The sequence below is a fragment of the Miniopterus schreibersii genome (genome assembly GCF_964146895.1).
Source record: "Miniopterus schreibersii genome assembly, chromosome: 10".
In the NCBI taxonomy this organism is placed as follows: domain Eukaryota; kingdom Metazoa; phylum Chordata; class Mammalia; order Chiroptera; family Miniopteridae; genus Miniopterus; species Miniopterus schreibersii.
The window spans coordinates 61,802,819-61,830,328 of NC_138110.1; the positions used below are offsets into that span (position 1 = coordinate 61,802,819).

A 27,510-nucleotide genomic window follows, 5' to 3' on the forward strand; every position below is an offset into this window, starting at 1 on the left:
ACAGTAGGGGCTCAAATGTTTGTTGAATGAATAAATGATGGTAGATACAGTGGACACCTGAGGTTCCCCCTGCTCAGCATCCATTTCACCTTCTTTCAGCCTAAGGGTGCATTGGTTTTTCCTTTGAGAACCACTCCTCTCTCTCACAGGGCTCAGGTGAGGCTGACTCCACCCCCTGGGAGGTGGGCACAAGACCTAAGCCTGGTCAAACAGAGTCACAATGATTGGTTCAGAGATGGGCATGTGACCCAAACCCCACCCATGAGCAATGAGAGTCAGCCCTCAAACTCTTGCTGGAATAACTGAGAAAAAGCTAATAGAGAAGAAAGATGAGAGAGAGAAAGGGAGAGGGAGGGAGGGAGGGGGGAAGACAGGCCAGCCAACATCGACTGAAATCAGGCCCTGGATTTTTCCATTATATACACATTGTTATAACAACATGTAGTCTCTTATTGAGTGCTTACTGTAGCTAGGCACTTGACAATAAATTATCTTGGTAAATTGATCTAACAATCCTGAGAGGTAGACATAATGTTTTCCCATTTTACAGATGAGGAAATAGGCTCAGAGAGGTGAAGTGACTGGTCCAGGGTCCCCAGTCCAGAAGTGTCAAGGAAATCCTGCTGGACCAAAACTCAGAACGCTGTGGTTGGCCCTGCTCTGACTCAAAAGGGCTGAGTCCTTGGACCAGGCACCAGCCCTGTGTGGACATCTGTTTCTCTATCTATAAACTAGCGGGGCTGGCCAGAGTGTCTCTGAGGGCAGCTCACGTCCCAGGCTCTGAGTCTGCCTCTTCCCTGGGAGGCTGCCCGCCCCTCACCTGGCCTCCATGTCCACCACGTGCAGGGCGTCTTCCAGGAGGCAGGTCTTGAGCTCGTAGTCCTCCCGGCTGCTGGCTATCAGCGACGGGGAGGCATTGACTTCCAGGAGCCACCTGGGGAGGGCAGGGCGGGGGAGGGGGGTATAGGGTTTCCTGCTCCCTGGAGCCCCTGGAATTTCACTGAGAGGCCAGATGGGGTGCCTGGGCCCCACCCTCATTCAACCAGAGTCACTGTCCCCACTTTCCATTAGAAGAAAATTTTCAGTGCCTAAAACTTTTTGAAAACAACTGTTACAAATTTGATATCCCCAAAGGGGCCAGGCTGTGGTGACCAAGGAAGAGCATCTCATGTCTAAAGGGCTGGCGATGACCAGTTCCTGGGCGTGTGTTGCCGTGTGGGAGTGCGAGTCCAGGATTGCTAGATTGTCTGAGTTTTCCAGAAAAGCCAAAAATCCAGATTTTTGTGCAAACATCTCCCAATGTTTAGAGATTGTCACTGAATTTCAATTAAAAAGAAACAAACAAAAAACATCCTGAAGGCCAAACTCCAGATGTCTGCAGGCAGAAAGCAACTGAAGGGCCTCCAGCTTACAACCTCTTGTTTTGTGCAACCTGGTCATTTACAGCCAGGAACCTGGGTGCAGAGAAGGAAGGGCTCACCCAGCAGGGAGTGGGAGACTCGGGTCTCACTTTCCACTATCTGCTGCCTCCTCCAAGCTCGTTTTCCCCACAGTGTCCACTCTAGTGCCCACAGCCACATCTTACCCCAGGGACAAAGGAGACAGACCCACTGATGCCAGAACCCTGTTTCTCTTGAACCTGGGCCTGACCTAGATCCTGGCTCAGAAAGCCCCTCAACGCTATACAGCAACTCTGGGGAGGGGCTGGGTCCAGGAGCCGGGGTGCTGACTGGGAGCAGCTCAGCCCAGGAACTATGACCCTGGGCCTGGCTCTGCCCTTGACTTACTGCGTGACCTCAAGCTCCCAGAACAACCCCACTGGTATCACGTGAGGGCCACTGCTGTGGTCCCTGCCACCTCAGGTTTGTTCTACTCATCAGCTCAACCTCATGGACACTGAGGGAGTGCACCAAATTCTTTACAAGGATCCACATGGTGACAATACTCCCTTACAAGGCACTTTGCATCCCGAAAGCACCAGAGCTTACAGAGAGGAGTTCTCTTGCCTGGTACCAGAGGAGGATCCCAGATTCAGCAGATATTCAGGGAAAACCTCGTACTGCCAGGCATGGGCTCAGTGCTCCATAGACAATACCTCATTTATTACTCATAACAATCCTATAGGCACAACCAACATTTAACAGATGGGCAAACTGAGGCAACAGGAAGTGTGCTCAATTAGGAAGTGGCAAAGCTGAGGTCAAACCCAGGCAGTCAAGGTGAAGAGTGTAGAAAACAAACCCCCTCTCCAGGGCCACTGGCCCACCCACTTACGGCTTGAGATCTTGGTCTATGAGGATGTCATAGCCGTACAGCTCGAAGCAATGCTTGTCACTGATGATCACCTTCTGCACGCTCTGCAGGCTCTTGATGAAGATGTTGTCCATGTTGCTGAAGAGTGTCTCCACTGCCTCTGGCCCATGCTTGGATGCCAAGTACTGGCGGAAGCGCTGGAGCATCCATTTGCAGCCCTGGGGCCCATGCACCCGGGTTGGGAGAGGGAGCTTCAGTTAACCAGGGCCTGACCTGCTGGGACCCTCCAACAATCACCATGAAGATGGCCCTCAGGCTTGGACAAGAGGAGCCCATCCCTGAGTCCTGTGAGTAGGAGAACCCCAAGTGTGCCCCTCCTTTCAGGACAAAGACTCTGCATGCCCAGGGGGATGTGCCCAACTAGAGTGTGTATGCCTCTATTTCTAGAGCATAGCCTGGGAACCCACAATCCCAGAAGTCCTTGCTCAAATGCCCTGTGCAGGCCTTTCCCCTGGGCCTGCCTCACTGAAGAGAGTTTGCACTGACCATGTGTGCATCCCAAGGCCCAATGAATGACCAACTGCTGTTTGTGGTAGGGTTGGGTGATATGCAGAAGGCCCTCACTGTGTGGGTGTGAGCTGGGGACCAGTTCTCCCTGTGCACCTCTGTTCTGGCTCTTAACTCTGAGAAGTCTGAGAGTTCTAGAGTTGAACCTGGTCTTGCAGGTTATTAGATAGATTAGATAGATAGATGATAGATAGATAGATAGATAGATAGATAGATAGATAGATAGATAGAAGCATATCTGTCAAGGCAGGAAGATAGAACATTTTGTTAAAGAATGTGTTAGTTTGATTTATAACTTTTAAATATCTAGACAATGCATGGGCCTCCATTTGTACTCTTGCCCTGGGCCCTACAAATGGGTGGGCCTGACCTCACTGTGAACTGTGAGCCCAAGACAGGCTGTCCTGGGCTCTTTGGCACTCTAACTCGTCACCCCACCAAGTCCCAGAGGCTATACCCAGAGGGCAGAAGCCCCGCTTGCTCACCTTCTTTGGGTGGTAGTCCGGGGACGTCTTTTGCACGGCAACATTGGTGAGGTGAACATCTGGCAGAGGTTGGTGGTCAAGGATCAGTGTGGACAAAAAGAGTGAGTCCTGCTCCATGTAGCCCCCAGGGACCAAACTAAGACCCTTCCTCAGGAATTGATGGGGAAGGCTACAAAACAGCCCAGAGGGCACATGTGTGGGCTTTAGAGCCAGATGGGCCTGGGTTCAAATCCTGCCTGCACTGTTACTGGCTGTCGGCCCCTGAGCAAGTCACTTAACCTCTCTATCCACCTATTTAGCGGGAGTACATAATAGTATATTGGCCTCACAGAGTTATTTGAAAGATCAGATAACATTCTGTATAAAAGTACCTCTTACAGTGTTGGCATAGCTGATAATATGATTTTTCAGCTCAATAGGAGAACATTTTCAAGTAGAAAGACAATATAGAACAGCCATCTCAGGCCATTCTGAGTTCTCTGTCATTAGAGGCGTTCAGGCTGGGTGGCCACTTTGTAGGAATATTGAAAAAGTGATCCAGCTTTGGGGTGGGGTCAAGATGGCCTCTGACATCTGCCTTGCGCTATCATCACCATGGTGACCAGCAGTAACACTGACAATACTTTGCAGCTTACAGAGCACGTTCATACACATCATCTTGCCCTGGGCCCTACAAATGGGTGGGCCTGACCTCACTGTGAACTGTGAGCCCAAGACAGGCTGTCCTGGGCTCTTTGGCACTTTCCCAAATTATTCCCATCTCACAAACAAGACTGTGGAGTGAATAACCTTTAAGCCTCCATCTTCCTGCATTGTGGGTGCACCTGTAGGAGAAAGTCCCCGAAGGAGAATTGCCGGCTCAGAGGTATGTGCATTTGTCCCTCCATGGACATTTTCCAGGTTGCCTCCTAATAAATGGCACCGATGTACACTCCTGCCGCCAGCATATGCGTTCCCCCAGCCTTGCCAGCACAGTGTCCTATCAAATTTTTGGTTGCTGCCACCTTGACGGGTGAGAATGGCATCATGTTTGAGAGAGTGAGCGAGCCACCAGGTAGGCACTGAAGGAAAAGCCCATAAAAGGCGCAAACGCTCTCCAAGGGGCACTGTCCTAGCCTACGGACCCTAGTGGACATGAAAGTAGATCCTGTGAATACAGTCAAGGCCAATATCAGGCACCCCGCCAACGTGATCATCATGCAGAACTGTGCGGGATGAGTCGCTGAGAGCAAAGCAGGGCTGCTTTCCTCAGATCGCGGGGGACCCCCCACCCCCACAGGACTGTAAGCTCCCAGAGGGAGGGGAACAGACCTGTCGTGGTCACTGTGTGTCTCCTGTGCCCAGACTTGGCACCCGGCGTCTGCAGTGTGGATGGACTCTCAGGACAGCCGGGGAACAGGAAGGGCAGGGCGCCCGGGGATGGGGGCGGGACCCCAGGATACACTGGTCATCGATGCTGCTGAGTGTGAAGCGGGTGTTGGAGAAGCGGGCGAAGCCATCCCGGTACAGCCAGGCACGCAGGGGGATGTACTGTGATGGAGGGGGAGGAGGAAGAGGAAGGGGACGGGAGAGGAGGGGACTGAACCCTGGCGCCTGCACCTGCTGCTTCCTCCAGCGGGCCTGCCCTGCCTGCACCCTGCACCCGCCAGAATCTGCTCAAACATCAGCTTCCCTTGACCCTGCCCCCTCCTTCCCAGGCGCAGGGGCTGGGGCAAGGTGCAGAAGAAAATGAAATTAATGGGCTTCTTCTCTGCTCACGCCCATGTGTGACCCCCACCTCAGGGTGTGTGTCCATAGTTCCCACTAGACAATGGGTGAGCCTGTCTCCTTGTGCCCAGCGTAGAGTGGTGACCATGAAGGTTTAAGTGTTTGTTGAATGAATGAATGAGTGAATGAGTAAATGAGTGACTGGGTGGAGGGAGCATAGCAACTCCTTGGTTAAGAGACTAGGTTCTGGGGCTAAGCTGCCTGGATACTAATCCCAGCTCTCACTTTACCAGCTGTCACCTTAGGCAAGTCACTCAACCACCTCTTTATTTGTTTCCTCATCTGTAACATGAGTAACAGAACCTACCTCCCTGGTTAGTAGAGGACTGAGTAAGAGAAAACCTGCTCAATACCAGGGCCTGGGATTTAGTAGGTGCTCAGTAAGTGTTAGCTGTGCTCATCATGGATGACGATGAATTAAAAAGGACATGTGGAGGGCTGGGGCATCCGAGATGGTAAAATTTGAATCCATTTATCTGCCCCACCCACCCTCAGATGTCCCCCTGGGCTCTCCCAGGCGGGCAAAGCCAGACAAGCTCCCACAGGTGCCCCCAGAATGACTTTTGTCCCCTGTCCCTGAGTCCAGCTGTCCCTTACCCACAGCTGGAAGAGGGCACCTGTCTTACTCACCGACATCACCAGCACATAGACACGCAGGTCAAACTTGCGGCCTGTGAGGCAAGGAAAGAATTATTCATGTACCAAATATTGTCAGGCACTTGTGCTAGGTTTGGGAGATAGGGCAGTGGACCCACAGACATGAATCCCAATAAAAATCCTGAGGTACAAGGTGCCACCCAAGTCCAGAGGGGATAGGACCCTCAGGCAGGAGAAACTGCATGACCAGAGGCCCAGAGAGGGGAGCTTGGTCCAAGAGCAGAGTGGAAGGAGACAAGGTCCTGTGCAATTTTTAGATTTTGTTCCACCCACCATGAGAAGCTGCTGAAGGGTGTCCAAGGTCTCTGGCTACTGTGTTGGAGTGGAGCAAAGGGGACCAGGGCAGCGGCGGGCACCAGTGGAGGCTAGCACAGCTGTCCAGGAGGGGGAGGACAGTGGCCAGGGCAGGGATGGAGGTGGCCAGACAGATTCAAGAGCTGGGAGCTTGGTGAAGAAGCGGATGTGGGAGGGGAAGAGACAGACACACCCAGAATGGTCTGTGACTTCTAGCTTAGCAACAAGGGGGGGGGGAGATTGTGCCCCAGACAGGGAGGCTGGAGAATGAGCTGGATGGTGTGGGGAGGACAGGACTGGATTTGAGGCATGTTGAGTTTGAGTTGCTGGGAGATGCCCAGAAGGGGATGTCACAGGCTGTGGGACATCAGGATTTGGAATGTGGGGGCAAGGTCTCCACAGAAAGCTGGGAGTCACTGGATGACATTTAAAGCCACAGAGAGGATGGGGTCACTGGGGGAGGGAGGGAGGGAAGGGAGGAGAAGACACCCAAGGATTGCCCTTGGGGAAGGACATTATCCAAGCAGGTGAGAGGAGGCAAGTGGGTTAACAGTATTCAGCGATGCCCCTTCCAGCACCTGGCCTCTCAGGTGACCAGGCCCTCCCTGGGGGAGCGAGTCATGCCCCTTCACACACGCCTGACATGCCTGCATTTTATGGACCCATGTGGGGAAGCAGATGGGTCTGCCCTAGGGAATGCTCGAAGGCTGCATGGGAAGGGACCAGGCTGTGTGAATACAGTGAACGCCACTGGGCTGTGCACTCCAACTGGGTGAGCTGTGCGGTATGTGAACACATCTCCATCAAGCTGTTATTTAAAAACAGGAAAAGAGGATGTTCAGGGAAATCACTTGCCCAAGGTCACATAGCTATTAAGTGGCAAGGTCAGGATCTGAACCCAGGCGATCTGACTCCAGGGACCCCACCCCCTTGAGAGACGCACCTCAGACCCGAGGTCCTTGCAGTTCCCTCTCCCTGCAAATCTACCTACAGGGGACTCCTAGTTGTCATTCAGGTTCCAGTTCAGCCATCACGTCCTCAGAGAGGCCCTCCCTCACTCTCTGTCCCATCACCCAGCTTGATTTACTTTATAACACTCTGTGGAACTATCTTATTTGTTTCTGGTTTATTGCTGTCTACTCATCTCAGGTATAAGCTTCATGAGAACAGCGTGGGCAGCCAGCACCCAGGACAGTGGCTGGCACTGAGTAGGCTCTTTATAAATATCTGTTGGATAAATGCATGAACGAGTCGGTTCTTAAAGAATTAGGGGAATTTTAGTGAAACAAGAAGGGAGTGGGAAGGGCATGCCAGGCAGAGGAGCTGCACAGGCAACAGCTAGGAGGTGGGAGAGTGCAGGACAGGTCTCCATCTCTGCGTCCCATCATGCCTGGTGTCAGGCCAAGCCCACAGTAGGCTGCTAGTCAAGGCTTGTTGACTGACTGACTGTCCAGTGGAAGCGCAAGGGGAAGAGACAGCCATCTCACCTCCTATCAGATAGGGGTTTTCGATATAACGCTGAGCTACATAGTTCTCCACGGGAATTTCTTCTTTCTGGTCATCTGAACTTCTTACATCCTAGTTGTAATAACAATAATTATTATTAACATATATTGAGCACATCCTGTGTACTAGGCATTGTGTTAAGCACTCTACTTGGGGTATACCGTTTGATCCTTAAATCAACCCTAACAGGGAAATTCTAATGTTACCCCATTTTACAGATGAGAAACTGAAGCACAGAGAGGGGGAGTGACTTGCCCAAGGTGACACAGCTGGTTAGTAATACAGCTGGGAAGTGGACCCACACAGATTGGGTCCAGAACCTGGCATTTAATGCAATAGGGCAGCCACTGGCCACATGTGGCTATGTACATTTAAATTGACTAAAAGTAAGTGAAATCACACTACAGCATGGATGAACCTTGAAGACATAGTGCTAAGTGAAAGAAGTCAGACACAAAGGACAAATATGGTATAATTCCACTTGCTGAGCTACCTCGATGAGTCACATTCATAGAGACAGAAAATAGAACTGTGGCTCCATGGGCTGGGGGGGGGATAGTGAGTGTTTAACGGGCACAGCGTTTCAGCTGGCGGAGATGAAAGAGTTCGGGAGGTGGGTTGTGGTGATGTTTGCACAACAATGAAACTAATGTCAACAAACCGTACACTTAAATATGGTTACAATGGTAAATTTTATGTGTATTTTACCACAATAAAAAGGGGAAAAAATGAAAAATCCAGTCCTTCAGTCACACTAGCCACATTTCAATGGTTCAGTGTCAACACATGGCTAGCGATCACCATATTGGAAAGCCCGGGTGTGTACCATTTCCACCACTGTAGAGAGTCCCATTGGTCAGCGCTATCTAGAGCACCAAACGGGCACCCAGGGATGTTCCTCTCCCTTCTCTGCCTGCTGATTGTTTGCTGGCCAGCCCAGCGCAGGAAGACAGCGATGCTCTCACATACATGCAGAGCACCTCACAGTCTGCGAAGCCCTTGCCCACCCACACTCTTCCCTTCAGAGTAACTTGGTGAGAAAACCAAGGCCCAAAGGCCAATCTCACACACTGGTGAGGTCACGCAACAGACCAGTGGCAGGGAGCACTGAAACTCAGGGCTTCTGGCCCCAAGAGTGGAATTTTTTTTTAATACAGTTTTTATTTATTTTATATGTTTTTATTGATTTTAGAGGGAAAGGAAGGGAGAGGGGGAGAGAGAGAGAGAGAAACATCGATGTGAGAGAGAATCATGGATCAGTTGCCTCCCTCTTACACGCACCCCCAACCGGGAACCGAACCCACAACCTGGGAATGTGCCCTGACAGGGAATCAAACCGGCAGCCTCTGGCCAGGACCCAAGGGTGGAATTTTGGACACCTACCATCATCCTCCTGCCCCAAGCTATTTCAAGACAGGGGCAGCCAGGCCTTTACTTCCTGGGACCCTGGCCTCCCCCCTCGTATGTATACTCACATGGCTGCCAGAGGGATTGACAACACTCCGGGCCTGCTGGGCCTCCAAGCTGGTGAGCTTCTTCCCAGCAGTGCCCTGACAGTTTCACAGAAGGAATCAGGCCACACGGTGGAGGGAGGAAATTCATTTATTGAGCACCTGCTGTGAACCCACTAACCATGTAGGTGCTGGTTGTGTAGGAGTTTGGTCATCCTGCTCCTCTCACCCACCCTGCACCATTATCATCTCTAAGGTTCAGATAGGTTGAGCAATTTTCCCAAGACCATATAGCTTCTGAGTGGTGGAGGCAGGATTTGAACCAGGATTTCTACTGCATTGTGCCTTGGGACATGATGGGGGTAGGGGGAGGAAGGGAGCTACACCATGCTCAGTTTAGGACCTAGTGGAAGTTAGCCACACTCCCCCCAGCCAGGGGAGCAGGAGGTCCAGGTAAAGAATGCAGTGTTCTCAGGTTTTAGGCATATTAACTCACTGCAGTCTCAGCAGGTGCTATTCCTATTCCTCATTTACTTGGGCACAGAGAGGTGAAGTAACTTGCCCAAGGCCACACAGCTATTAAGAGGCAAGGTCAGGATTTGAACCCAGGCAATCTGGTTCCAGAGACCTCATACCCATGGGAAGACCCATGGGCAGAACTTCTCTGCCAGCCGTCCAGGCTTTCAGGGAGGGAAAGAGGGGGCCCTCGTACCAGTGAGGGCAGAGGGCTTAGGGAGGAAGGGGGAGTGGCAAGCTCACCTTCCTCCAGTCCATAATGTCCTTCAGCCTCCGGAAGAGGAAGATGCCCTTCCCCTGGGACCTGGCTACCTGGGTGGGGGCAGATGCAGAGAGGTCAGCATTCAGCTCTTTGTGGCCACTCATTCACTCCTAAGCCTGGGGCCCCTCCCCACCATTTCTGTCTCCATCTCCCTCCTGGGCCTCTAGCTAACCCCAGAGGAATAGCCCAGCCCAGGCCTGAAGGAGCTGGAACAGAGAAGGTGCTAAGCCTGTCAAGAAGGAGGCAGAAGCAGAGAGGAAAATGAGAGACCAACTTAGCTCACAAAGGAATCAATTGCATGAATAATACACAAGAGCAGACAATTAAAAAAACATTTCTAACAGTCCTGGGAACATATTATCCAATTCTTTTTTTGGAAATCAATTTGCCTTCCTAATTAGGTTTTCCTTCGGCTAATACTGAAATCAGTCTGCCTTCACTGAATGCCAGCATGGATAATTCATAGCTTCACAGAGTCTAGGGGCAGGGAGAATCTTTAATATCATGCAGAGCAGTCGGCACCAAAGGCATTACTTCCTCCTGTGACATCCTCTACTGTGGTCACCTGCCTGGCCTTGCACATCCACAGTGCCAGGGAGCTCACTTCCCCTGCATCGCAACACAGCCCATTTGTTGCAGAATAACCCTATTAAGAGGTCATCCAAAAGGTATATAGTAGGTGTCTGTTGTGTGCTGGGCATTATGCTATAGCAATAATCCAGACCTCATGAAGTTTTCACAGCCTAACCTGTTTTGAGCTCAATTTTGCCTGCCTGGCTCTGGACTCTAGGACCTCCTAAGAACTAATCTGATTTCTGAGTCCTTTAGTTATCTGTAGCCACTGAGCAGGTCCCCCAAACCCCCCACCAAGTCACTTTTTCCTCCAGCAAACTCTCATTTCTCTCTCTTCTCCTCTGAGCATGGCCCAGTTGGCCACTGTAGGGCTCCCTGTACAATGTGGGGCAGGCAGAGTTGTCAGGCATGGCTGTACCGATTGTCCACCGCATGAAGGGCTCCCAGTCATCGGGGCAGTGGGAGCTGAAACCCTGCCTTGCTCTGCCTGCTGTGCTGTGTACCCTGATTCAGGGTTGTGTGTGCCCAGAAGACGGGGTGTCCAAAAATCTGTGGAGCACTATGGTGGCTCAGGGGCAGCAACATACACAGTTGTTTTGGAAAGCAACTAATAATCAGTGTGCATCAAGGGCTCCAAAGAGTTCACAGCCACACAAAAGATTTAAGTTCATATCACAAAAGAGGATTCCCCAATGTAAACAATGAAAAGGCATTCAGCTGCAGCAGCCTTCAGAAAAACGCAAATGAAAACTGCAATAAGATACCGCTACACGCTCCCTGAGAGTGACTGAAACGGAAGGCAGACAGTATCAAGTGTTGAGGAGGAGACGGAGAAACTGGAATTCTCACATGTGCTGATGGAGAACACATAGTTTGGAAACTCTCTGGCAGCATCCACTAAAGCTGAACATAGGCACCCCCATGACCCAGCAATTCCTCTCCTAGGTGCCTATGCATGCACATGAGCACCCACAGACACGTATAGGAACATCCACAGCAGCACAATTCATAATAGCTCCACCCTCAAAACTCCAGAATGGACAAATATTCACCTGACAGAATAGTAAACAACAATGATAAATAATAATTTCTAATTAACCACATTAGTATGGATGAATATCATAAACATGATGTTGAGGGAGAGAAACCAGACACAATGTAGCCATACTGCATGATTCCAATTATATAAAGTACAAAAGCAGGCAAACATATCTATGCTCTGAGTAACTTGGGGGATAGTGAGAGAAAGAAATGCTTGGCTTCTTTCCTTCTTTCTTCAAATACTACTGCAGCAGCCATCTAACACCGATGAGGTGACAAGTCTAATGACACAAAACCAACACACTGAGGATGCAGAATGAACAAAGAGAAGGAACCTGGGCTTTTAATGGCATTGTTGAGTATACCCCCAAACCTGGAACTTCCTAGTTTAGCTTTATTGTTATCTGAGATAATGAAATGACTTTATTGTTTAAAGCATTATTAGTAACTAACCTCCTAAGGGAATAATCCTAAAGAGTGGAAAATAAACTTGCTACACAGTGATTTATTAAGGTAGTTAAGACTGGAAAGCACCTAATATTTTGCTCAGCAGACTGCTGTTTCCAAAAACAATCAATGTTTCCAGCCCTCTGTAGTTTTCCAGAGCCTTGCTACCCCAACCCTCCGTCAAGAGGTAAAGTCAATGCCCCCTCCCCTTGAAACTGTCTCAACTAATTGTGTATGGCAGAAGCAACATTATGCCAGCAGCTAGTACTATGTGGATTTCAATACTGGGTCATAAAAGGCAATATGGCATCCACACAGCTTTCTCTTTGGGGATGGTCACCTGGGAACACAGCCACCATGCTGTGAGGAAGCTCAGGTCGCATGGAGAGGCCCACATGGAGGGCAACTGAGTCTTCCAGGCCTCACGCCTAGTTGAGCTCCCAGCCAACAGCCAGCACCACCTTGCTGTCTCTCAAAGAAGCTGCCCCCAGTAAGTGCTGGAGCAGCCATGAGCTTTCGCTGTCAAGCGCTACCCAAACTAGAGGCTCATGAGCTATATAAGACATGATGGTTGTTTCAAGTCACTGAGTTTGGGGCTGTAGCAATAGAACCAGGACACTAACTTTAGGAAAATGGTTCATAACAATGGTCATATCAGCAGCTAATACTTCTCAGATGTTTCCTATGTGCCAGGCACAAGAATTTACACACATTACCTCATTAAAGCTTTAAAGGAAAACCTATATGTAGCATTATATTATCCCCATTTTGCAGCCAAGGAAACCAAGGAGCAGAGAGGTCACACACTCTCTTCAAGCTACTCAGCTGGTAAGTGACAAATACAGGATAGTCAAGCCTGTACTTCACAAGGCTGGTGCTCAGGCACCTCCTGCAAAGGGCCAGGGAGCGCACAAAATCAGAAATAAACATGGTGCAACTTCTGGGTATAGTGATCTTAATTTGGGAGGAAAATATTTTTATTAAAAAATGTTATTGATTGGAAAGCAATATATGGATTATTAGAATGAACCGTATTTTGATTTTGTACCACCTGTGGCCACTCACAGCCCTCCACTCCCTGCCACTCCCTGCTCAGCCCCTAGGGGCCATTCATCATGTGACGTTCATTGTGTGGCATTTATCTGGTGTTGCAGATGTGGCTGGTGGTCTCCCCAACAACCATTCCCTTTTTTCCCTGCCAACAGAGCCCCATTTGGATCACCTCCTCCTGGTGGCCCTTCCCTCTAGGGAGGTCTGAGCCCTCACGGTGGTCCCATGCCCCTGTCATTGGTTCAAACATGGGCCAGCAGGATGCCAGAGGCAGTCTGTGCAGGAACTTCTGGAAAGTTTGTGCCTTCTTCAAAAGGGACAGGAGACTAGGGTGTTCCTTTGTTACTGTAGCAGGTGAAGGTGTGAGGAAGAGAAGCTAGAGCTGAGGCAGCCATGTTGTGACTGAGAGGAGCAGCCAGCCCATTGGGTTGGGCTGATGATGATGTTGAGATGCCCAATAAACCATCCCTGGAGCTCACCTATCATCATTAAAGGAAATTCCCTGGGGCCTGTAAATCAGAACAAGAAAATAATTTTCAGCTTTATTTTCATTAACCCCTAATCAGATTTTTGCATTTCCTTTTATTATGAGTGCAGGCAATAAATCATAGTAGTATTGGCATGCCTGTGACTGCTCTCAAAAGAAGTCACAGTTGTGTTATAATTGTTGCAGATATTTCAGATATCGTTTATGCTCATGATGACTTTGAAATTATGGTAACTACTGGGCCTGCTGTTAGACTCTCTTTAATAGTTCATGAAAAGCACATACATTACTACAGCATAAAGATTATTTTAATAGTTTGTGTGGTGGCCATCAGAATGTAGTCATAGGCCTCTAACTGCAGGAGGGTGACTGACCAAGAGCCCAAGAGCCCAAGAGCCCAGGCTGCTGCTGCTCAAATCCACCCTGGGCTTGCCAGGCCTCACTCAGGTCCCAGCCAACAGCTGAGGGCTGTAGGGTCATGAAGGCTGGCCCACGCCTGGGAGACAGAGGACTCCTCTGATAGCAGCGTGGGCCTGTGGCCTCCCCTTGGCCTTGCTGAACTTTCTTTAGGCTGCTGGCAGGCTAGGAGCTTCCCCCAGCCTTCCTTCCCTCACTGGGGCCTGGGAGCTCTCTCGGCCTCTCTGGCCCCCTCCCCTGTTCTCTCACAAGCAAACTCTGGCATGTTGAGTCCTTCCCATCTGTTTCTCAGAGGGCCCAGGCTAACAGTTTGATAACTGTTTTCAATATAGTTTTATTTTATAATCAAATATCCTTTATTGTATGCTTTCAGAAACACTATCCTGTGCCGGGGCCCACACACGCTACCAGATACTAGAGGCCACAGCATGAGAACAGTTCAGAGCCCCGCCCCCTTATTTGGGCTCCTATTAGTTGGGTCCTCGGTTATTTGCTGCCCAAAGCGTCCCAACTCCTAGGAGGTATTAATGAAAAAGTGTGAGAAGGTGTGGTTAGGGTCGACTTGTAAAATAGAATGTAAAAATGTGGTTCTTTCGGTCCTGCAGTTTGAAAAGAGGCCCCCAAAGCTGAGAACGACCCAGGTTGCCCAGACTCACAGCCCTGAGTGAGGTGTTAACCAGCTCTGTAGACACAGAGAGACTGACAGGCCTGGGCCCTGAGAGCCCAGCACCTGCCTGCCAGCCACACCAGGGAGGCTGGAGAAGCAAGCGTGGTCCCCACCATCTGGGTCTTGCCCACCTTCCTGCTAATCCAGAGGGCCTGAGCTGGTGGGAGGGGAGAATGCTTAGATGGAAAGAGTTTGGATGTGTGCACTTTAACTCTAGACTGGACTTTTAAATTCTAAACCCCAGGCTTTGTCCTTATATTCCCTGAGAGTGAAAGCCAAGGTCTGTCCCACCCAAGTCTACTGAGCCAGACACGATGGGAGTGAGGTGCTTTAATAAGCTCTCCAGAAACTTCCTATTCCCTCACAAGTTTGAGAATTACTTCTGTACAGTCTCAAGGCTCAAAGTGTTGCTCAGGGACCAGCAGCAACGGCACACTCACTAATCCCATTTTCCAGGTGAAGAAATGGACTGAGAGGGGTTGAGTGACTGCTCCGGGTCATATAGTTCCTAAGTGGCAGATACAGCATTAGAACTCAGGCTAGTCTGACTAGAAGCACCCACTCTCTACACCCTACACCCGAGACAGTACTCAAGAGGAAGAGCAAGTGTGCGCGTGGGTGCACACACACACCCACACACTCACAGGGCCGCCAAGATTCCTCCTCTTAATTACAGCTGTGACGGCCGTGGGCTGGGAAAGGAATCAACTTAATATGCGATGGCTTGTTTCCAATTAGCACAACATATCATTTGTCTGAGAGGATGGTGCCGCCGGGAGCTGGAGCCCGCAGGTGGGCTGCAGTGCTCGCTGCCTCAGCCTCAGCCCTCCAGCTGCAGCTGCGGGACCTCCGCCCTGCCTCCTGGGGAGGGACGCCAGCCTTCCAGCGGACCTTGCCAGGAGAGGATGGGGGGGGGGCTGGGTAAATCCTGGCTCAGTCTTCGCTCACTAAGTACTTGTGAAAGGCTTGAATAGGTCTTAGGCTCCTCATCTTTACAACAGGGCTGGTAGGACCTCCTTCCAAGGACCACGAGGCCCGGGCAGTGCAAGCACAGCACTTCTCATACCTGCCATGGTTTTCCTTTATGGCAGGAAGAGAGGCAGGGATCTGAGCTCCAGCAAGGCCTGGATTCCCTGCCCTGGTGCCCCGAGGATCACTTGTTCATCTACCAAACACTTACTGAGCACCTACTGTGTACTAGTATTCATAGCTGCTGGGTCCACATGCTGCAGAGAGGAGGAGATAAAGTTGGCCCTTCAGGGAAGCAGGCCATGCATCTAAAGCTGAATTACCAGGCAGGATCCTGTCCAGGGATGCACCCTGAAGGATCCCCACGCTGGTGCCTGGGACACCCCTCCCCTCAGTCCCTGGCATCTGGCACTCACAGGCTTCATGATCCAGGTGATTCCTGGGTTTTTTCGAAACTCTTCCACAAACAGGTGGTACTCGCATGGCATCTCAAAGGTTTTGGGGAAGAAGTCGCACTTGGCTGCCTCCAGCTTTCCTGCCTCGCGCTCTAGCTGTTTCCGGAACCGCTTCAGGTTCTTCACCATGTAGTTCTTGCGGGTGAGCTGAGTGGCAGGACGGACAGATGGGCAGGCCATTAGTGCTCAGGCCACTGCCCCACTCCACTTCCCAACCTACCCATCCCAACTGCCCCCATAGCTTCCATTCTCTGGCCCACAAAATAACAGTAACTCTAAGAGTAACTTTAGCCTGCTATTCTGTAATTATCCCCACTTTACAGGTGAGGAAACAGGCTTAGAAAGGCTGTCAGTTGCCCAGAGCTATGAAGCTAACAGGCAACACAGCAAGGCTTTGACCCAGATCTGCCTGACTCCAAAGTTCATGTTTCTAACCACTAAACTATGCTAACCTTTTAAAATTTCCCACCACTGGCTTCTCCAGTCCCATCTTTGTGGCCTGGTTCCTCCTGGACCTTCTTCCTGTCTCTAGACTCCAAACTGCTCAACTGGTCTCTCCCCTGAGATCACCATAAGCGTTCAAGCATCCTGCTCCTTTGGCCCTTGTGACCCAAGCCAACTTGACCTTCACATCTCTAGTGCTGAAACACCAAGCAGCCCATGACCTCAAACCCCATCCCAAGACAGCCTGTTCCTCAGGTCTTAGAACCTTACTCCCTCTCACTAGTTAGCCCATCATATATCTCGAGCATATATTCCCCACCTGGCATGCACCCCAAAGTCCCTTACACTTTTCATTCTGGTCTCATAACCCCAAACTAGTTCCTGCTCATTGCTACACCAGTGACAGGAGCTGACTGGCTTGGCCCCCTCAGCCTACCCAGCGCACCTCGTAGTGGTTTCGGAAGTGACTGATCCGCACATGTTCATCCATGTAGGTGTGGTCGAAGTTCTCCCGGAGCCAGCTGACATCACACCAGTAGAAATCCCACTCTCCTTCGCTAGGGGTGGGGTGAGACAAAGGTCATGACCAGAGGACCTCAGCACTGCTGGGGGCCTGGGGCTCAGGGAAGTACAGCTGAGGGGACAGCAGCAATATGTGTATTAGGAGTCTCAAGGTGGCAGCTGTGGGCTGCTATTGACCACAACCTGCTTTGTTAGGCTAGAATGAAAACTAGAGAAACACTCCTAGTTTGTTGGCTGGTGGCTTCCAGTGAGTGCAGATACTACTTCCTGGCACATATTGGCTGGACTGAGGAGTAGCCACTACATCAGACAGGGCACACCCTTCAGATCACAGCCCCACCGCTCCCTATGGCCTATGACAACCAGCCAACCTCACCTGATCATGTTACCTGCTTGGGTCTTGGAAGCATCCTGGGGCTGCCACCCCCCCATCCCACATTACCAACTAGTGGAATTAGGTAACATTTGCAAGCCCTTGGGAGTTCAAAAGGTCCTCCTCTTACTGAATCCTCAGAGCAGCAGCCCTGGAAGTGACTAGGATCATACCGGGAGCCCTAAGACAAGGATGGGCTTGCTCGCCCAGGACACGGCAACATCAGGATTTACACCCAGGCCTGCCTGACTCCAAATTCCAACCTCTTTGTTCACTGCCATGGCAGGGAGAGGGGGAGAAGCCAGGCTAAGCTATGAAATCTGATACCAGAGAGGGGGTGGAGGTACTTGAACAAGATGTGAAATAAAATAACACACCATGATTACTTCTACTTTTTTTAAGTAAAAAATTAGATGTAACTGAAGCCCCATGTATATTCCTGCCTGATTCTATCTTGTTTCCTGTCGCAAAGGAAGCTATTAGCCTGAATCTGGTATGTATCATTTCTACGAGTGTTTTCACAGCTTTACTATGTACATATGTGTGTATTCATCTATAGCACATGACACTGTTTGGCATGTTTTTAAACTTTCTAATAACTAATACTTATTGCTTCCCATGTGCAGGACACTGTTAAAAATACTTTACAAATATCAACTCATTGGCTCTCATAGCAATCCTAAGTGTTAGGCTCTATTATTAAGCCTATTTTATAGATGAGGAAACTGAAGCACAAAGATGTGAAGGAACTCACCCAAGTTTATACAACCAGTAAGTTGCAGAGCAGGTTTTGAACTCAGACCATCAGGCTTCTGAGTTCAAGCTCTGTGGTTAGAACCAATCCTGACTATTTCTTTTCATAACTTGCTTTTCCACCAACTTTGTTTTCGATGAATGAATAAATAATGGTTGAATGAATAAATAATAGATGAATGAATAAATAATGCATTATGCATTCATTGATTCAACACATATGTGTTGAGGTTATCTTGGTGTCAGAGACAATGTTGGGTGCATTGTTAGTGCAGGGATAGAGGAGGAACCAAAACTCCTGGCCAGGTGGTCCATATAATACTACAGTGAAGATTAACAATAAACAAGGAAACAAAATAATAACTCTACAATGAGGAATTGTGAAATGTGCCAAGAGTAATTCAGTAGGAGGCTAGGAGGCAGGGTAGCTGAGGGACCTATATTGGGTAGAGGCCACCATATGGAAGAGATAATTTGACTGAGGTCTGAAGGGTAAGGAGGAGGGAAGTGCAGGACATAAGGCTCTGAGGTGGGAAAGGGAACGTTTAAGGATTTGAAGAAAGGTCAGAGTGGAGGGAGCAAGGTCAGGCATGATGCTGAAGAGTGGGGTAGGGCCCAATTAAGCCGGGTTTTATAGACCATTGTGCAGATTTGGGGTTCTTTTCTAATCCTGGAAGTTCATTCATTTGTACACCATCTTCATGATCATCACAATCAAATTGCTCCTAAATCACCCAGGAAGACATTAAACTGCTCAACAAGGGCTGCAGGGATTCGGGTTCCTTCTACCTTCCCATTCTGCCACCCTTAACATGTTCTCCTCATGCTCATCACCTAATGGTCACAAGATGGTCACTGCAGTTCTAGGTGTCACAACAGCTTTCTTGGTGGGAAGCAAGGGAAGGGACAGCTCTGGCCACATCTGTTCCAAACTCTGACCTGACAGGCTAATGACCTGAACTGAGACCTCATTCTATCTGGAGATACCAGACCTTAGGTTATGTCAAAAAGGGTGAGGCCTCACATTCATAGAGCTGTGTGTGGTGTAATGGCCCTGGCCTCTAGCCCTTCCTGATTTGAGGACCCTTGAGGCAATTTTGGATCAGTCATGAAGCAACCTGCTTCATGGACTCCCACACCATCAGCACCAGACAAACCCTCAGACCAAGGAGCAAGGCAGAGGAGGGGCAGTGGATAGCCTGAGATCACAGAGAAAGTCAGGAGAGAGCCCCTTCCTATATACCACCTCCATGAGCCAGTCACCTCACTCTCCTCTAATTCATCCCCCAACCCCTCCCCCATCCTCCATTACACCAGGCAGTGGGAATCATGGATTCATCCATTGGCTCATTTGTTCCTTCATTCACTAAGAGGCTGCCAGAATAGGGTACAGATGAACCTGGGACTCTGCAGACAGACTAGGTACAAATCTTAGCACAAGTGCTTACAGGCAGAGTGACCTCAAACATGACATTTTTTACTTATTTGTGTCCAGTTTTCTCATCAGTAAAATGGGGATAACAATAGCACCTACCCAGGTTTGCTGAATAATTCAAAGGAGTTGTGCATATAAAGTTGCATAACAATAGCTAGCAGGCTTAACTATTGTTATGCAATAAATATTTATTGAGCACCATGACAGGGCAGATGGTTGCCCCCACCCCTCATATCCACCCTCCCCCTTTTTTATAGTTGTAGAAATCCCAACATTTACCTATCTACATTTTCCAGATTCCCTTGCAGCTAGGTGTGGCCACATGGCTAAGTTTCAGCCAGTGAAGGAACTTCTGGGTGTGTCCTTCAAGGGCAGGGCATGCCTTTTCTTGCCTCATTCCTACCTACTGCTCTTGGAATGTGGATGTAAGGCTGGAGCTCCACCTCAGACCATGGAAGACAAGGGCCTCATTCAAGGGATAGCAGAGTGAAAAGACAGAAGCATATGGATCCCACATTTACATACCATCTCTGAACACACTACATCTGGACTTCAGTGGGAGAGGTAAGTCAAATTCTAGAGTGTAAAAGCCTCTTTTACTTTGGTTCTCTGTAATACACATCCAAACCCTAACCCTAGTAATTAACATTAGCACCTACTACATGCCAGGCACTATAAGCTCAGTCATCTCAGTATCCTCAGGGCTCAGCATAGAAGAAGAAATGTAGGCTTCGGGGTCAAGTAACTTGTTCAAGGTCACAGAAGTAGCGAGTGGCCAGAGAAGAGCAGCCCTTGACCTGGACCTTCCATCACTGGAGGATTCAAGCCAGCAGGTCTGTGATGGCTGCACTCCTTGTATTTACAGAGAGCAAAAGGACACTGCTAGAACATGGCAGAGATAAGCCTGGGACTCTGCTTGGTTGTGGAATAACTGAGAGGGTTTCAATCTCACTTATGTGCTGTGTGACCTTAAGCAACTGGTTTAATACCTCTGAACATAATCAGATCTTGCTGGATGCTTATAAGTCTTAAATAAGACAGAGATGGCATCAATAATGTGCCTGACACATTGTGAGTGCTAAATAAATGTTCGCCCCCGTCATAGCCAAATTAGAATGAGTCCCAGTAGTCACCCAGAGGAACTGGGAGAAAAACAAAGGGGGCCAAGGACCTGCGAGACAAAGGGAAGGAGGGATGAGGTTGAGGAGAGGGGTCTTACTCCTTTACTTCCACCCATCCTGGCCTATGGCGAAGGACATCCATAAGAGTATTTATAAGAGTGGTCTTGAACCGGATTGATGCTCTCTGCTCTCTGTAAGACAAGGCAAAAGAACACTTGCTGAGGATCAACTATTTCTCTAAGATGGCCCAGGGATAGGAAAAAAAGGGGAAGGAAGAAAGGTCACGTTGCATACCTGGAAATACCAAAAAGTAGAATTCCTGAATTTCAGAATTTAGCATTTAACACTTTAAATAATCAAATTGAGAATTATAGAAGCTCTGAATCATTGAAAAATAATAGCAATCATCTCCTTCAGTGCCTACTCTGTGGCATGCCTAATCCTTATATTTAATGATAAGTATTTGCAAATCTCCTTTTCTGGCACTCATCCGGGAAGATGGAACAGATGTGCTTTCCCCTATTCCTTCTATAAGTACAACTAAAACCCCAGGACATTATATAAAAAAGCAAACAAAAGAAGACTCTATAAGATGGATAGAAGAAGGCAGACCAGCTAGGGACTTTAGGGCCCAAGGAGCAGTGGAGTGGTGAATTTTCTGCGTGTGTTTTATTTTGTTTTGTTTTGCCTCCTGGATCCCAGATGTAAATACAAAATGTTTAAACTCAGACAAATACCAAGTGTTCATAAGAATGTGGAGAAATGGTAATTATCCTACACTGCTAATGGGAGTGTAAATTGGATGAACCTTTGGAGAGCAATTTGGCATATTAAAATCATCAGATACTATTTCATACACATTAGACTGGCAAAAATCTCAACATCCAAGTTTTGGCAACAATGTGCTAAAATGGAAATTCCTCCCCTGCTGGTAGAAGGCACTTTGGAGAACCACAAGGCAGTATTTAGTGCAGCTAAATATGCACATACTCTGCACCCAGCAATTCCATTCTAGCTCTATACCTTAGATGGATACCCTACATATGTACTAGGCAATGTATGTGCAAGGCTGTTCATTAGTCATTGTTAACACTGTGTATGGAACTTACGTGCAGCACACGCTGTTGGTGGTCCGCCCTTATGCTTTGGGCATTCACCATTCCTGTGCATGCCAAGTAGAGGGCTTTCCAGGACCAGCACCTGTAGCTCTTTGCCAAAGGGCTTTTCCTGGCCCTCAGAGTCTGCTCAGCTAATGCCTAGAGCAGAACTGAAGTACCAGGGAGTTAACTGCCCTCCCCCAACAGCATATAACCAATGGTGACTGGAGTTGATGGATAAGCTCTCTCATCACTCAATTGGGTTAAGTCTGTGATGCGTTCTATGCTGTCTCCTAGGAATCACCAGTGGGGTTGAGCCCCACTTGCCCAAAGCCATGACCTGTCAATAATGTACCTTTTATCGGTTTCCTTCCTTTAGCTGTCAGTGCTTACTGAGCTCACCTTCCCAATAAACGACTGTTCTCACATCCTTGTCTCAGGGTTGGCTTCTGGAGGAAACTTAGACACAACCTTAATGTCTTTTAACAGGAAGGTACGTAAATAACTTGTGGTATACAATGGAACATATGGAGTAGTTAAATGTATCAGACCTACATGCACAAACACGATAAATACTGAAAATATGATTTCGCGTGACAAAAGCAGGGTGTGTAATGATCACAGTATAATGCCATTTATGTAACATATTCCTAGCCACTCATGCAGCTAGGGGTGCCCATGTCACACAGTTCTGGTCAATAAGCTAAACACGTAAGGCTGCTAAGGCCGGTGGGTTCCTGGAAAGCTTTGTGGGGTTTTTGTGTGTTTGTTTTGTGTGTGTGTGTGTGTGTGTGTGTGTGTGTGTGAGAGAGAGAGAGAGAGAGGGAGATTGTATCTTCCCTCCCCACTTCTTCCCATCTTGATCATGACATGAAGGCTGGAGCTGTAGCAGCCACTTGGTGTCCAAAAGGAAAAGATCAAGACAATCACAGAGACACTAGCTCTGACCTTGTTGAACCGCTGCACCAGCCCTCCAGATATTTTGTTACGTGAAAAAAATAAATACAATATTTTAAAGATGCTATTAGTTGGGTTTCCTGTTACTTGTAGCTAAATGCATTTCTAACTGATATCTATCCTGATAAAATATGTAGGTGGATCCTGTTAACTACAGTGCTCTTTGTTTTGTTGGGGTAGGAGTGGGTGTATAAATTTAGGGCCAGGATCTGGAACAGAGCTGAATTGCTCTGCATAAGAGTGAAAGATTTGAAACTGATAGGATAGAGTCAGTATGGAGAGAAAGAAGGCAAAGATGGGTGCTGCAAGAGAGAAGACCACACAGTGGTGGTATAGCCAGCAGGGGATTGAGAGAGAACAGAAATATCTAATGAAATAAAGAATAGAAATGTCTAAAATATTTTCCATGGTGCATACAAAGTAAACTACCTCTTCTAACTCCCAACAAAAATCTTCAGCAAAGTCTACAGTGCTCACTCCTGCTTTCTGCAAATGGATTCTCTTTAGGAAGTCCAAAAAGGTGCTGAGCTCGGCACCCAGGTTATCAATGCAGAGTGAAGCAGTGGGTCAGGGCAGAGCTGACGTTTGAGTTATCAGGTCAACTTCACATGGTTGTCAAAGGAGGAGGGAGGGCATAGTTAGATACAACATGGGCCCTGGAATCCAACAAACTGCCACTAACAAATCCTATGGTCTTGAGCATGTTACATACCCTCTCTGAGCTTCAGTTTCCCCATCTGTAAAGTGGACATGATAGTAGTATTTACTTCAAAGGATTGTGGTAAGGATTCAATGAGATAATTCAGGTAAAGTGACTAGCCTGGAGCCTGCCTCATGGTAAATGCTCAATAACTATTTATTATTATTATTATTATTGAAATTAAGAAGGAGGAGGGGGATGGATGAAGGGAAGGAAGGAAGGAAGGAAAAGAAGAAGGGAAGGGAAGGGAAGGGAAGGGAAGGGAAGGGAAGGGAAGGGAAGGGAAGGGAAGGGAAGGGAAGGGAAGGGAAGGGAAGGGAAGGGAAGGGAAGGGAAGGGAAGGGAAGGGAAGGAGGGAGCTATTTCTATGTTTATTAGATTGGGTAGGACCACTCACCGTTCTTTTCCCTTTGACAACCCATAGCCCTTGTAGTTTTGATTCTGCAATGAGAAAAGGAAAGTGATGCAACTAGTTTTGCATATCCAACTTCCCATCCCAGCTCCACTTGCTGCAAATATTAACATGCTCAAACCATCAGACTCAACACTGTCCTGACAAGGTCCAGCCTGGCCAAGTTCTCATTGGTTACCATGTTCCCAGCAACTTGGTCCTTGGAATGAATCCCCAAGTACGCAAGGCCCACCTCACTGTAGACTTGCTCCACAGGCATGACCAGTAGAGTGAATACCTAGTTTTCAATGCTCCAAAGGTCTAATCCTGAACTTCAATTTTGAGAGCTGAGCTCAGCAATCTCTGTGAGAAGACCTTCTACTCCAACCTTGAATGTTAGACAAGATCCATGATTCAGGAGGGGACTGGGTCAAAGTTAATTTCTTTCACCCAAAATGGACCTTTCAAATCCTCAAAGGGTGGTGGGTATTATTCTACTTCTGCCATGTCCCAAACAGCTTGGCCCTCAGCCCTAGTATGACTGGTGGAAGGTATGAGAAAAGAAATAAGAATTGGTCTTGTGCAGGATGACCTCTGCAGCTTGGACAGACTTGCCATCTGCATTAGTTTTCTATTACTGCATGACAAATAATCACACACTTAATGGCTTAAAACAGTGCAAATTTATATCTCACAGTTTCCACGGGCCAGGAATCTGGGTATGGCTTAGCTCAGGTCTCACAAAACTACAATGAAGGTGATGGTTTGGGTTATGGTTCTCATGCACGGCTTGTCGTCCTCTTCCAAGATCATTCAGACCACTTGGCAGAATTCAGTTTCTTGGGGTTGTGGGTCTGAGGTCCCTGTTTACTTGCTAGCCATTGGCTGGGGAATGCTCGAAGCTCCTAGAGAGTGCTTGTCCCCATAAGCAGTTCACAGCAGGAATGCCTGCTTGCTTCCAGGCCAGGAGGAGCATGTCCTCTGACTTCCAACCCTTGCCTCTACAATTTAGCCACACTAGAGTCTTATATAACCTATCATAATTATGATAGTAACTATTCCATCAAATTCACAGGCTCCATCCACACTTAAGGGGAAGGAATTATACAAGGTGTGTACACTGGGGGTAGGAATCTTGGGCCCATCTAGAATTGTGCCTACCACACCATTCTACCTCCCAAAGAGCTGTTGGAGGGGGTATAGGATACTGCTCTACAAAACTGGCAGAAGCAAGCTCACCCACAGAAGTGAAACCTTAGCTCATTTGTCCACTCAAGCCCCTCCAACTCCCCCAGAACTAGTCAAGTGTCCTAACCTTTTTTTAATTATATCCTTTATACTCTCTCATGTTTTCAATTCCATTTTCTATGTTTACCTAGTTGCTCCAGTCTTTGGTCGAAAAACTTTTTTCCCCCCCTCACTGAGTTGTATTGGCACTTCTGTCAAAAATTCAATTGACTCCGTATATGTGGGTCAATCTGTAGTCTCTATTTTGTTCTGTTTACTTATTTGTCTATCCTTATGTCACTACCACACTGTCTTAATTACTGTAGCTTTCTAGTAAATCTGAAATCAGGTAGCATGCCCTCCAACATTTTTTTCAAGATTGTCTGCAATTTGGGGTCCTTCAACATAAATTTTAGAATCAGCTTGCTGATTTCTAAAAAAAATTAAAAAATAGCATGTTGGGATTTTGATTGGAATTGTATTAAATCCAAAGATCGCTTTGGGATGACATCATAAAGTACTGGATCTTCCAATCCATAGGTATGGTCAGTCTCTCCATTAATTTGTCTTTAATTTCTTTCCACAATGTTTTCTAGTTTTCAGTGAACGTCTTGAACTTAATTAATCTTTTCGCAGTGATTTGATTTTGTGATGCTATTGTAAATAGTATTTTTAAAATTTCATTTTTTAATTGATGACAGTATTACTGAAGTAGGCAGACTAATGCTCCCAAAAAGGATGTCCATGTCCCAATCCCCAGAACCTGTAAACATGTTACATTATATGGCAAAGGGAAATCAAGGTTGCAGATGGAATGAAGGTTGCTAACCAACTGACTTTAAAGTTATTGATTACTCCGGGTTACTTGGGGTTACCTGGGTAGGTCCAATGTAATCACGCGTTTTCAGTTGTGCGAGGGAATTAAGGAAAGGCGTTGCCATTCCTGAGAGGCGCGACGCGGGGTGAGAAGCGGCAGGCTGGGGTGGGAAGAGCCGGGTTCCGGAGGACCCCATTTCCTTGTTTTGGGTCTCACTTTTCGCACTCCTAAAATGGGGGCGAGGGCCTGGGCAGGCTGCTTCACCTCTGCGGCCCTACCGCCAGCGCTGAGCGCCACTTGGGAAAGACACTGATTAGCGTTTTCTGGCTGGATGATGAAAGGATGGATGGGCGGGCGACCGGGAGACGGACGAACAGATCTCTAAGCTCGTGCAGGTCAGGAAACCCGACGCTCCGAGCTCCCCCGCGGTACAGGAACCGCCCAGCGCCGCTCCGAGCCGAGCTCCGCCGCCGCCCCGCCCGCCTCCGCCGGCGCGCGCGCGGCATGCCGGGACCTGCGCCCCGCCTAGCGCTCGCGGTTTCCGTCCGCTCCGCCGAATCCCTCCGCGAGGGCCCTGCGTTTTGAATCCCTCCGCAGCTCACCCTCCCTGTCTTTAGGGATGCTGAAAGCACCCGGGTCCAGCGGCACTCCTACCTTCGGTCTTGACATGACGCGATTCCTCCGGGCCCGATTCAAACCGCTGCCTCACTCGGCTGGGGCCTGTGCGTCCCGTTGCCAAGGCGACGGAGGGAGGGGTGGATCCCCAATCAGCGGCTCTGATTGGATGAGCCAAGAGCACGCCTTTCGGTGCTGTGGCTGGAAATCGGTGCAGCCCCGCGCCCCAGACCCCTCTAGTCCCCGAGCGTTTCTCTCTCAGTCCCACGCCTCCGAGACCTTGGGGCTCTCCCGGCCACGGGCTGCCGCGGGCATTCACTGCCCAGCGCCTCTTCCAGCTGAACTTCGCTTGACCTGAGAGCGCTGAGTCTGAGAAGTTGTCAGCTTTTGGTAAATGCAATGGTTCTTAGTTTCCTTCCTCCGGCCCGAAGTCACCTGGTCAGCGAGTTGATCAATTGGTAATGCTGCCAGTCGCTTCTGCCCTCTCCCAGTCACTCTTCTTAATTCTTGAGCACCATCTCTATGCCAGCACTCACCTCAACGCCTGCAGTAGCCATCCTCCTGGCCTAGTGACCTCTCTTACCCAGCCCTTCACAGTTCATTCTCTGCACTGCAGCCAAAGAGCTCCTTAAAACACAAATCCGATCTTGTCTCTCCCCTGCATATAACCTGAAGCGGCAACTTGTTGGTCACTGCGCTCTGTACTGGCTCCCTGCCCTTCCCCTTCCTCACCCCGGAATCTATATACCAATCATAGCTCATTAGAAACTATTCTTTTTAGTTTGTTATTTTTTATAGCAACAAAAATGTAAGTTATGTAGGACTATGTCTTAACATAATGTATGCAAGTTATTTCATTAAACAAATTCTTATTAAGCATTTTCTCTAGGTCATGTCCCATTCTTGACTCTGAGGATACAGCAATGAACAAAATCAACAAGCATCTGCCCTTGTGGAGTTTATATCCTCACGGAGAAAATTACAAGACACTAAAGGACATTAAAGATGGCCTGAATAAATGGAGGGACATACCATGTTCATGGATGGGAAGGCTTGATATCAACATAAAGATGTGTATTTTCCTAAATCCAATCAGGAATTTTTTGAGGTCTTGTCAAACCAAAACAACAAACTGTATGTCTTCAGGCAGAAGACATTTCCCTGGCTATCAGTCCCAGCAGGGAGAGGCAAATA

The 27,510-nt window shown here is 48.5% G+C and overlaps 1 protein-coding gene across 9 annotated transcripts in view; it reads right to left on the minus strand.

Moving 5' to 3' along the window:
- Positions 1–27,510, minus strand: part of TTLL9 (tubulin tyrosine ligase like 9) — a 35,507-nt gene that overhangs the window by 5,905 nt on the left and 2,092 nt on the right. Inside the window, exons 3-15 of one of the 9 annotated variants that reach the window (XM_081149894.1) lie at positions 26,356–26,477; positions 23,664–23,707; positions 20,611–20,703; positions 16,754–16,865; positions 15,826–16,011; positions 9,740–9,808; positions 9,005–9,079; positions 7,511–7,601; positions 5,703–5,743; positions 4,748–4,835; positions 3,306–3,364; positions 2,275–2,471; positions 821–934 (exon numbers count right to left, since the gene is read on the minus strand). In XM_081149894.1, coding sequence (XP_081006020.1) covers positions 821–934; positions 2,275–2,471; positions 3,306–3,364; positions 4,748–4,835; positions 5,703–5,743; positions 7,511–7,601; positions 9,005–9,079; positions 9,740–9,808; positions 15,826–16,011; positions 16,754–16,865; positions 20,611–20,703; positions 23,664–23,707; positions 26,356–26,370 — 1,184 coding nt within the window. In that variant the 5' untranslated portion in view covers positions 26,371–26,477. Of the gene's footprint in view, positions 1–820; positions 935–2,274; positions 2,472–3,305; positions 3,365–4,747; positions 4,836–5,702; positions 5,744–7,510; positions 7,602–9,004; positions 9,080–9,739; positions 9,809–15,825; positions 16,012–16,753; positions 16,866–20,610; positions 20,704–23,663; positions 23,708–25,759; positions 26,203–26,355; positions 26,478–27,510 lie in introns of those variants that run through there. The other 8 variants (XM_081149891.1, XM_081149897.1, XM_081149896.1 and 5 more) reach the window with 8 other exon arrangements.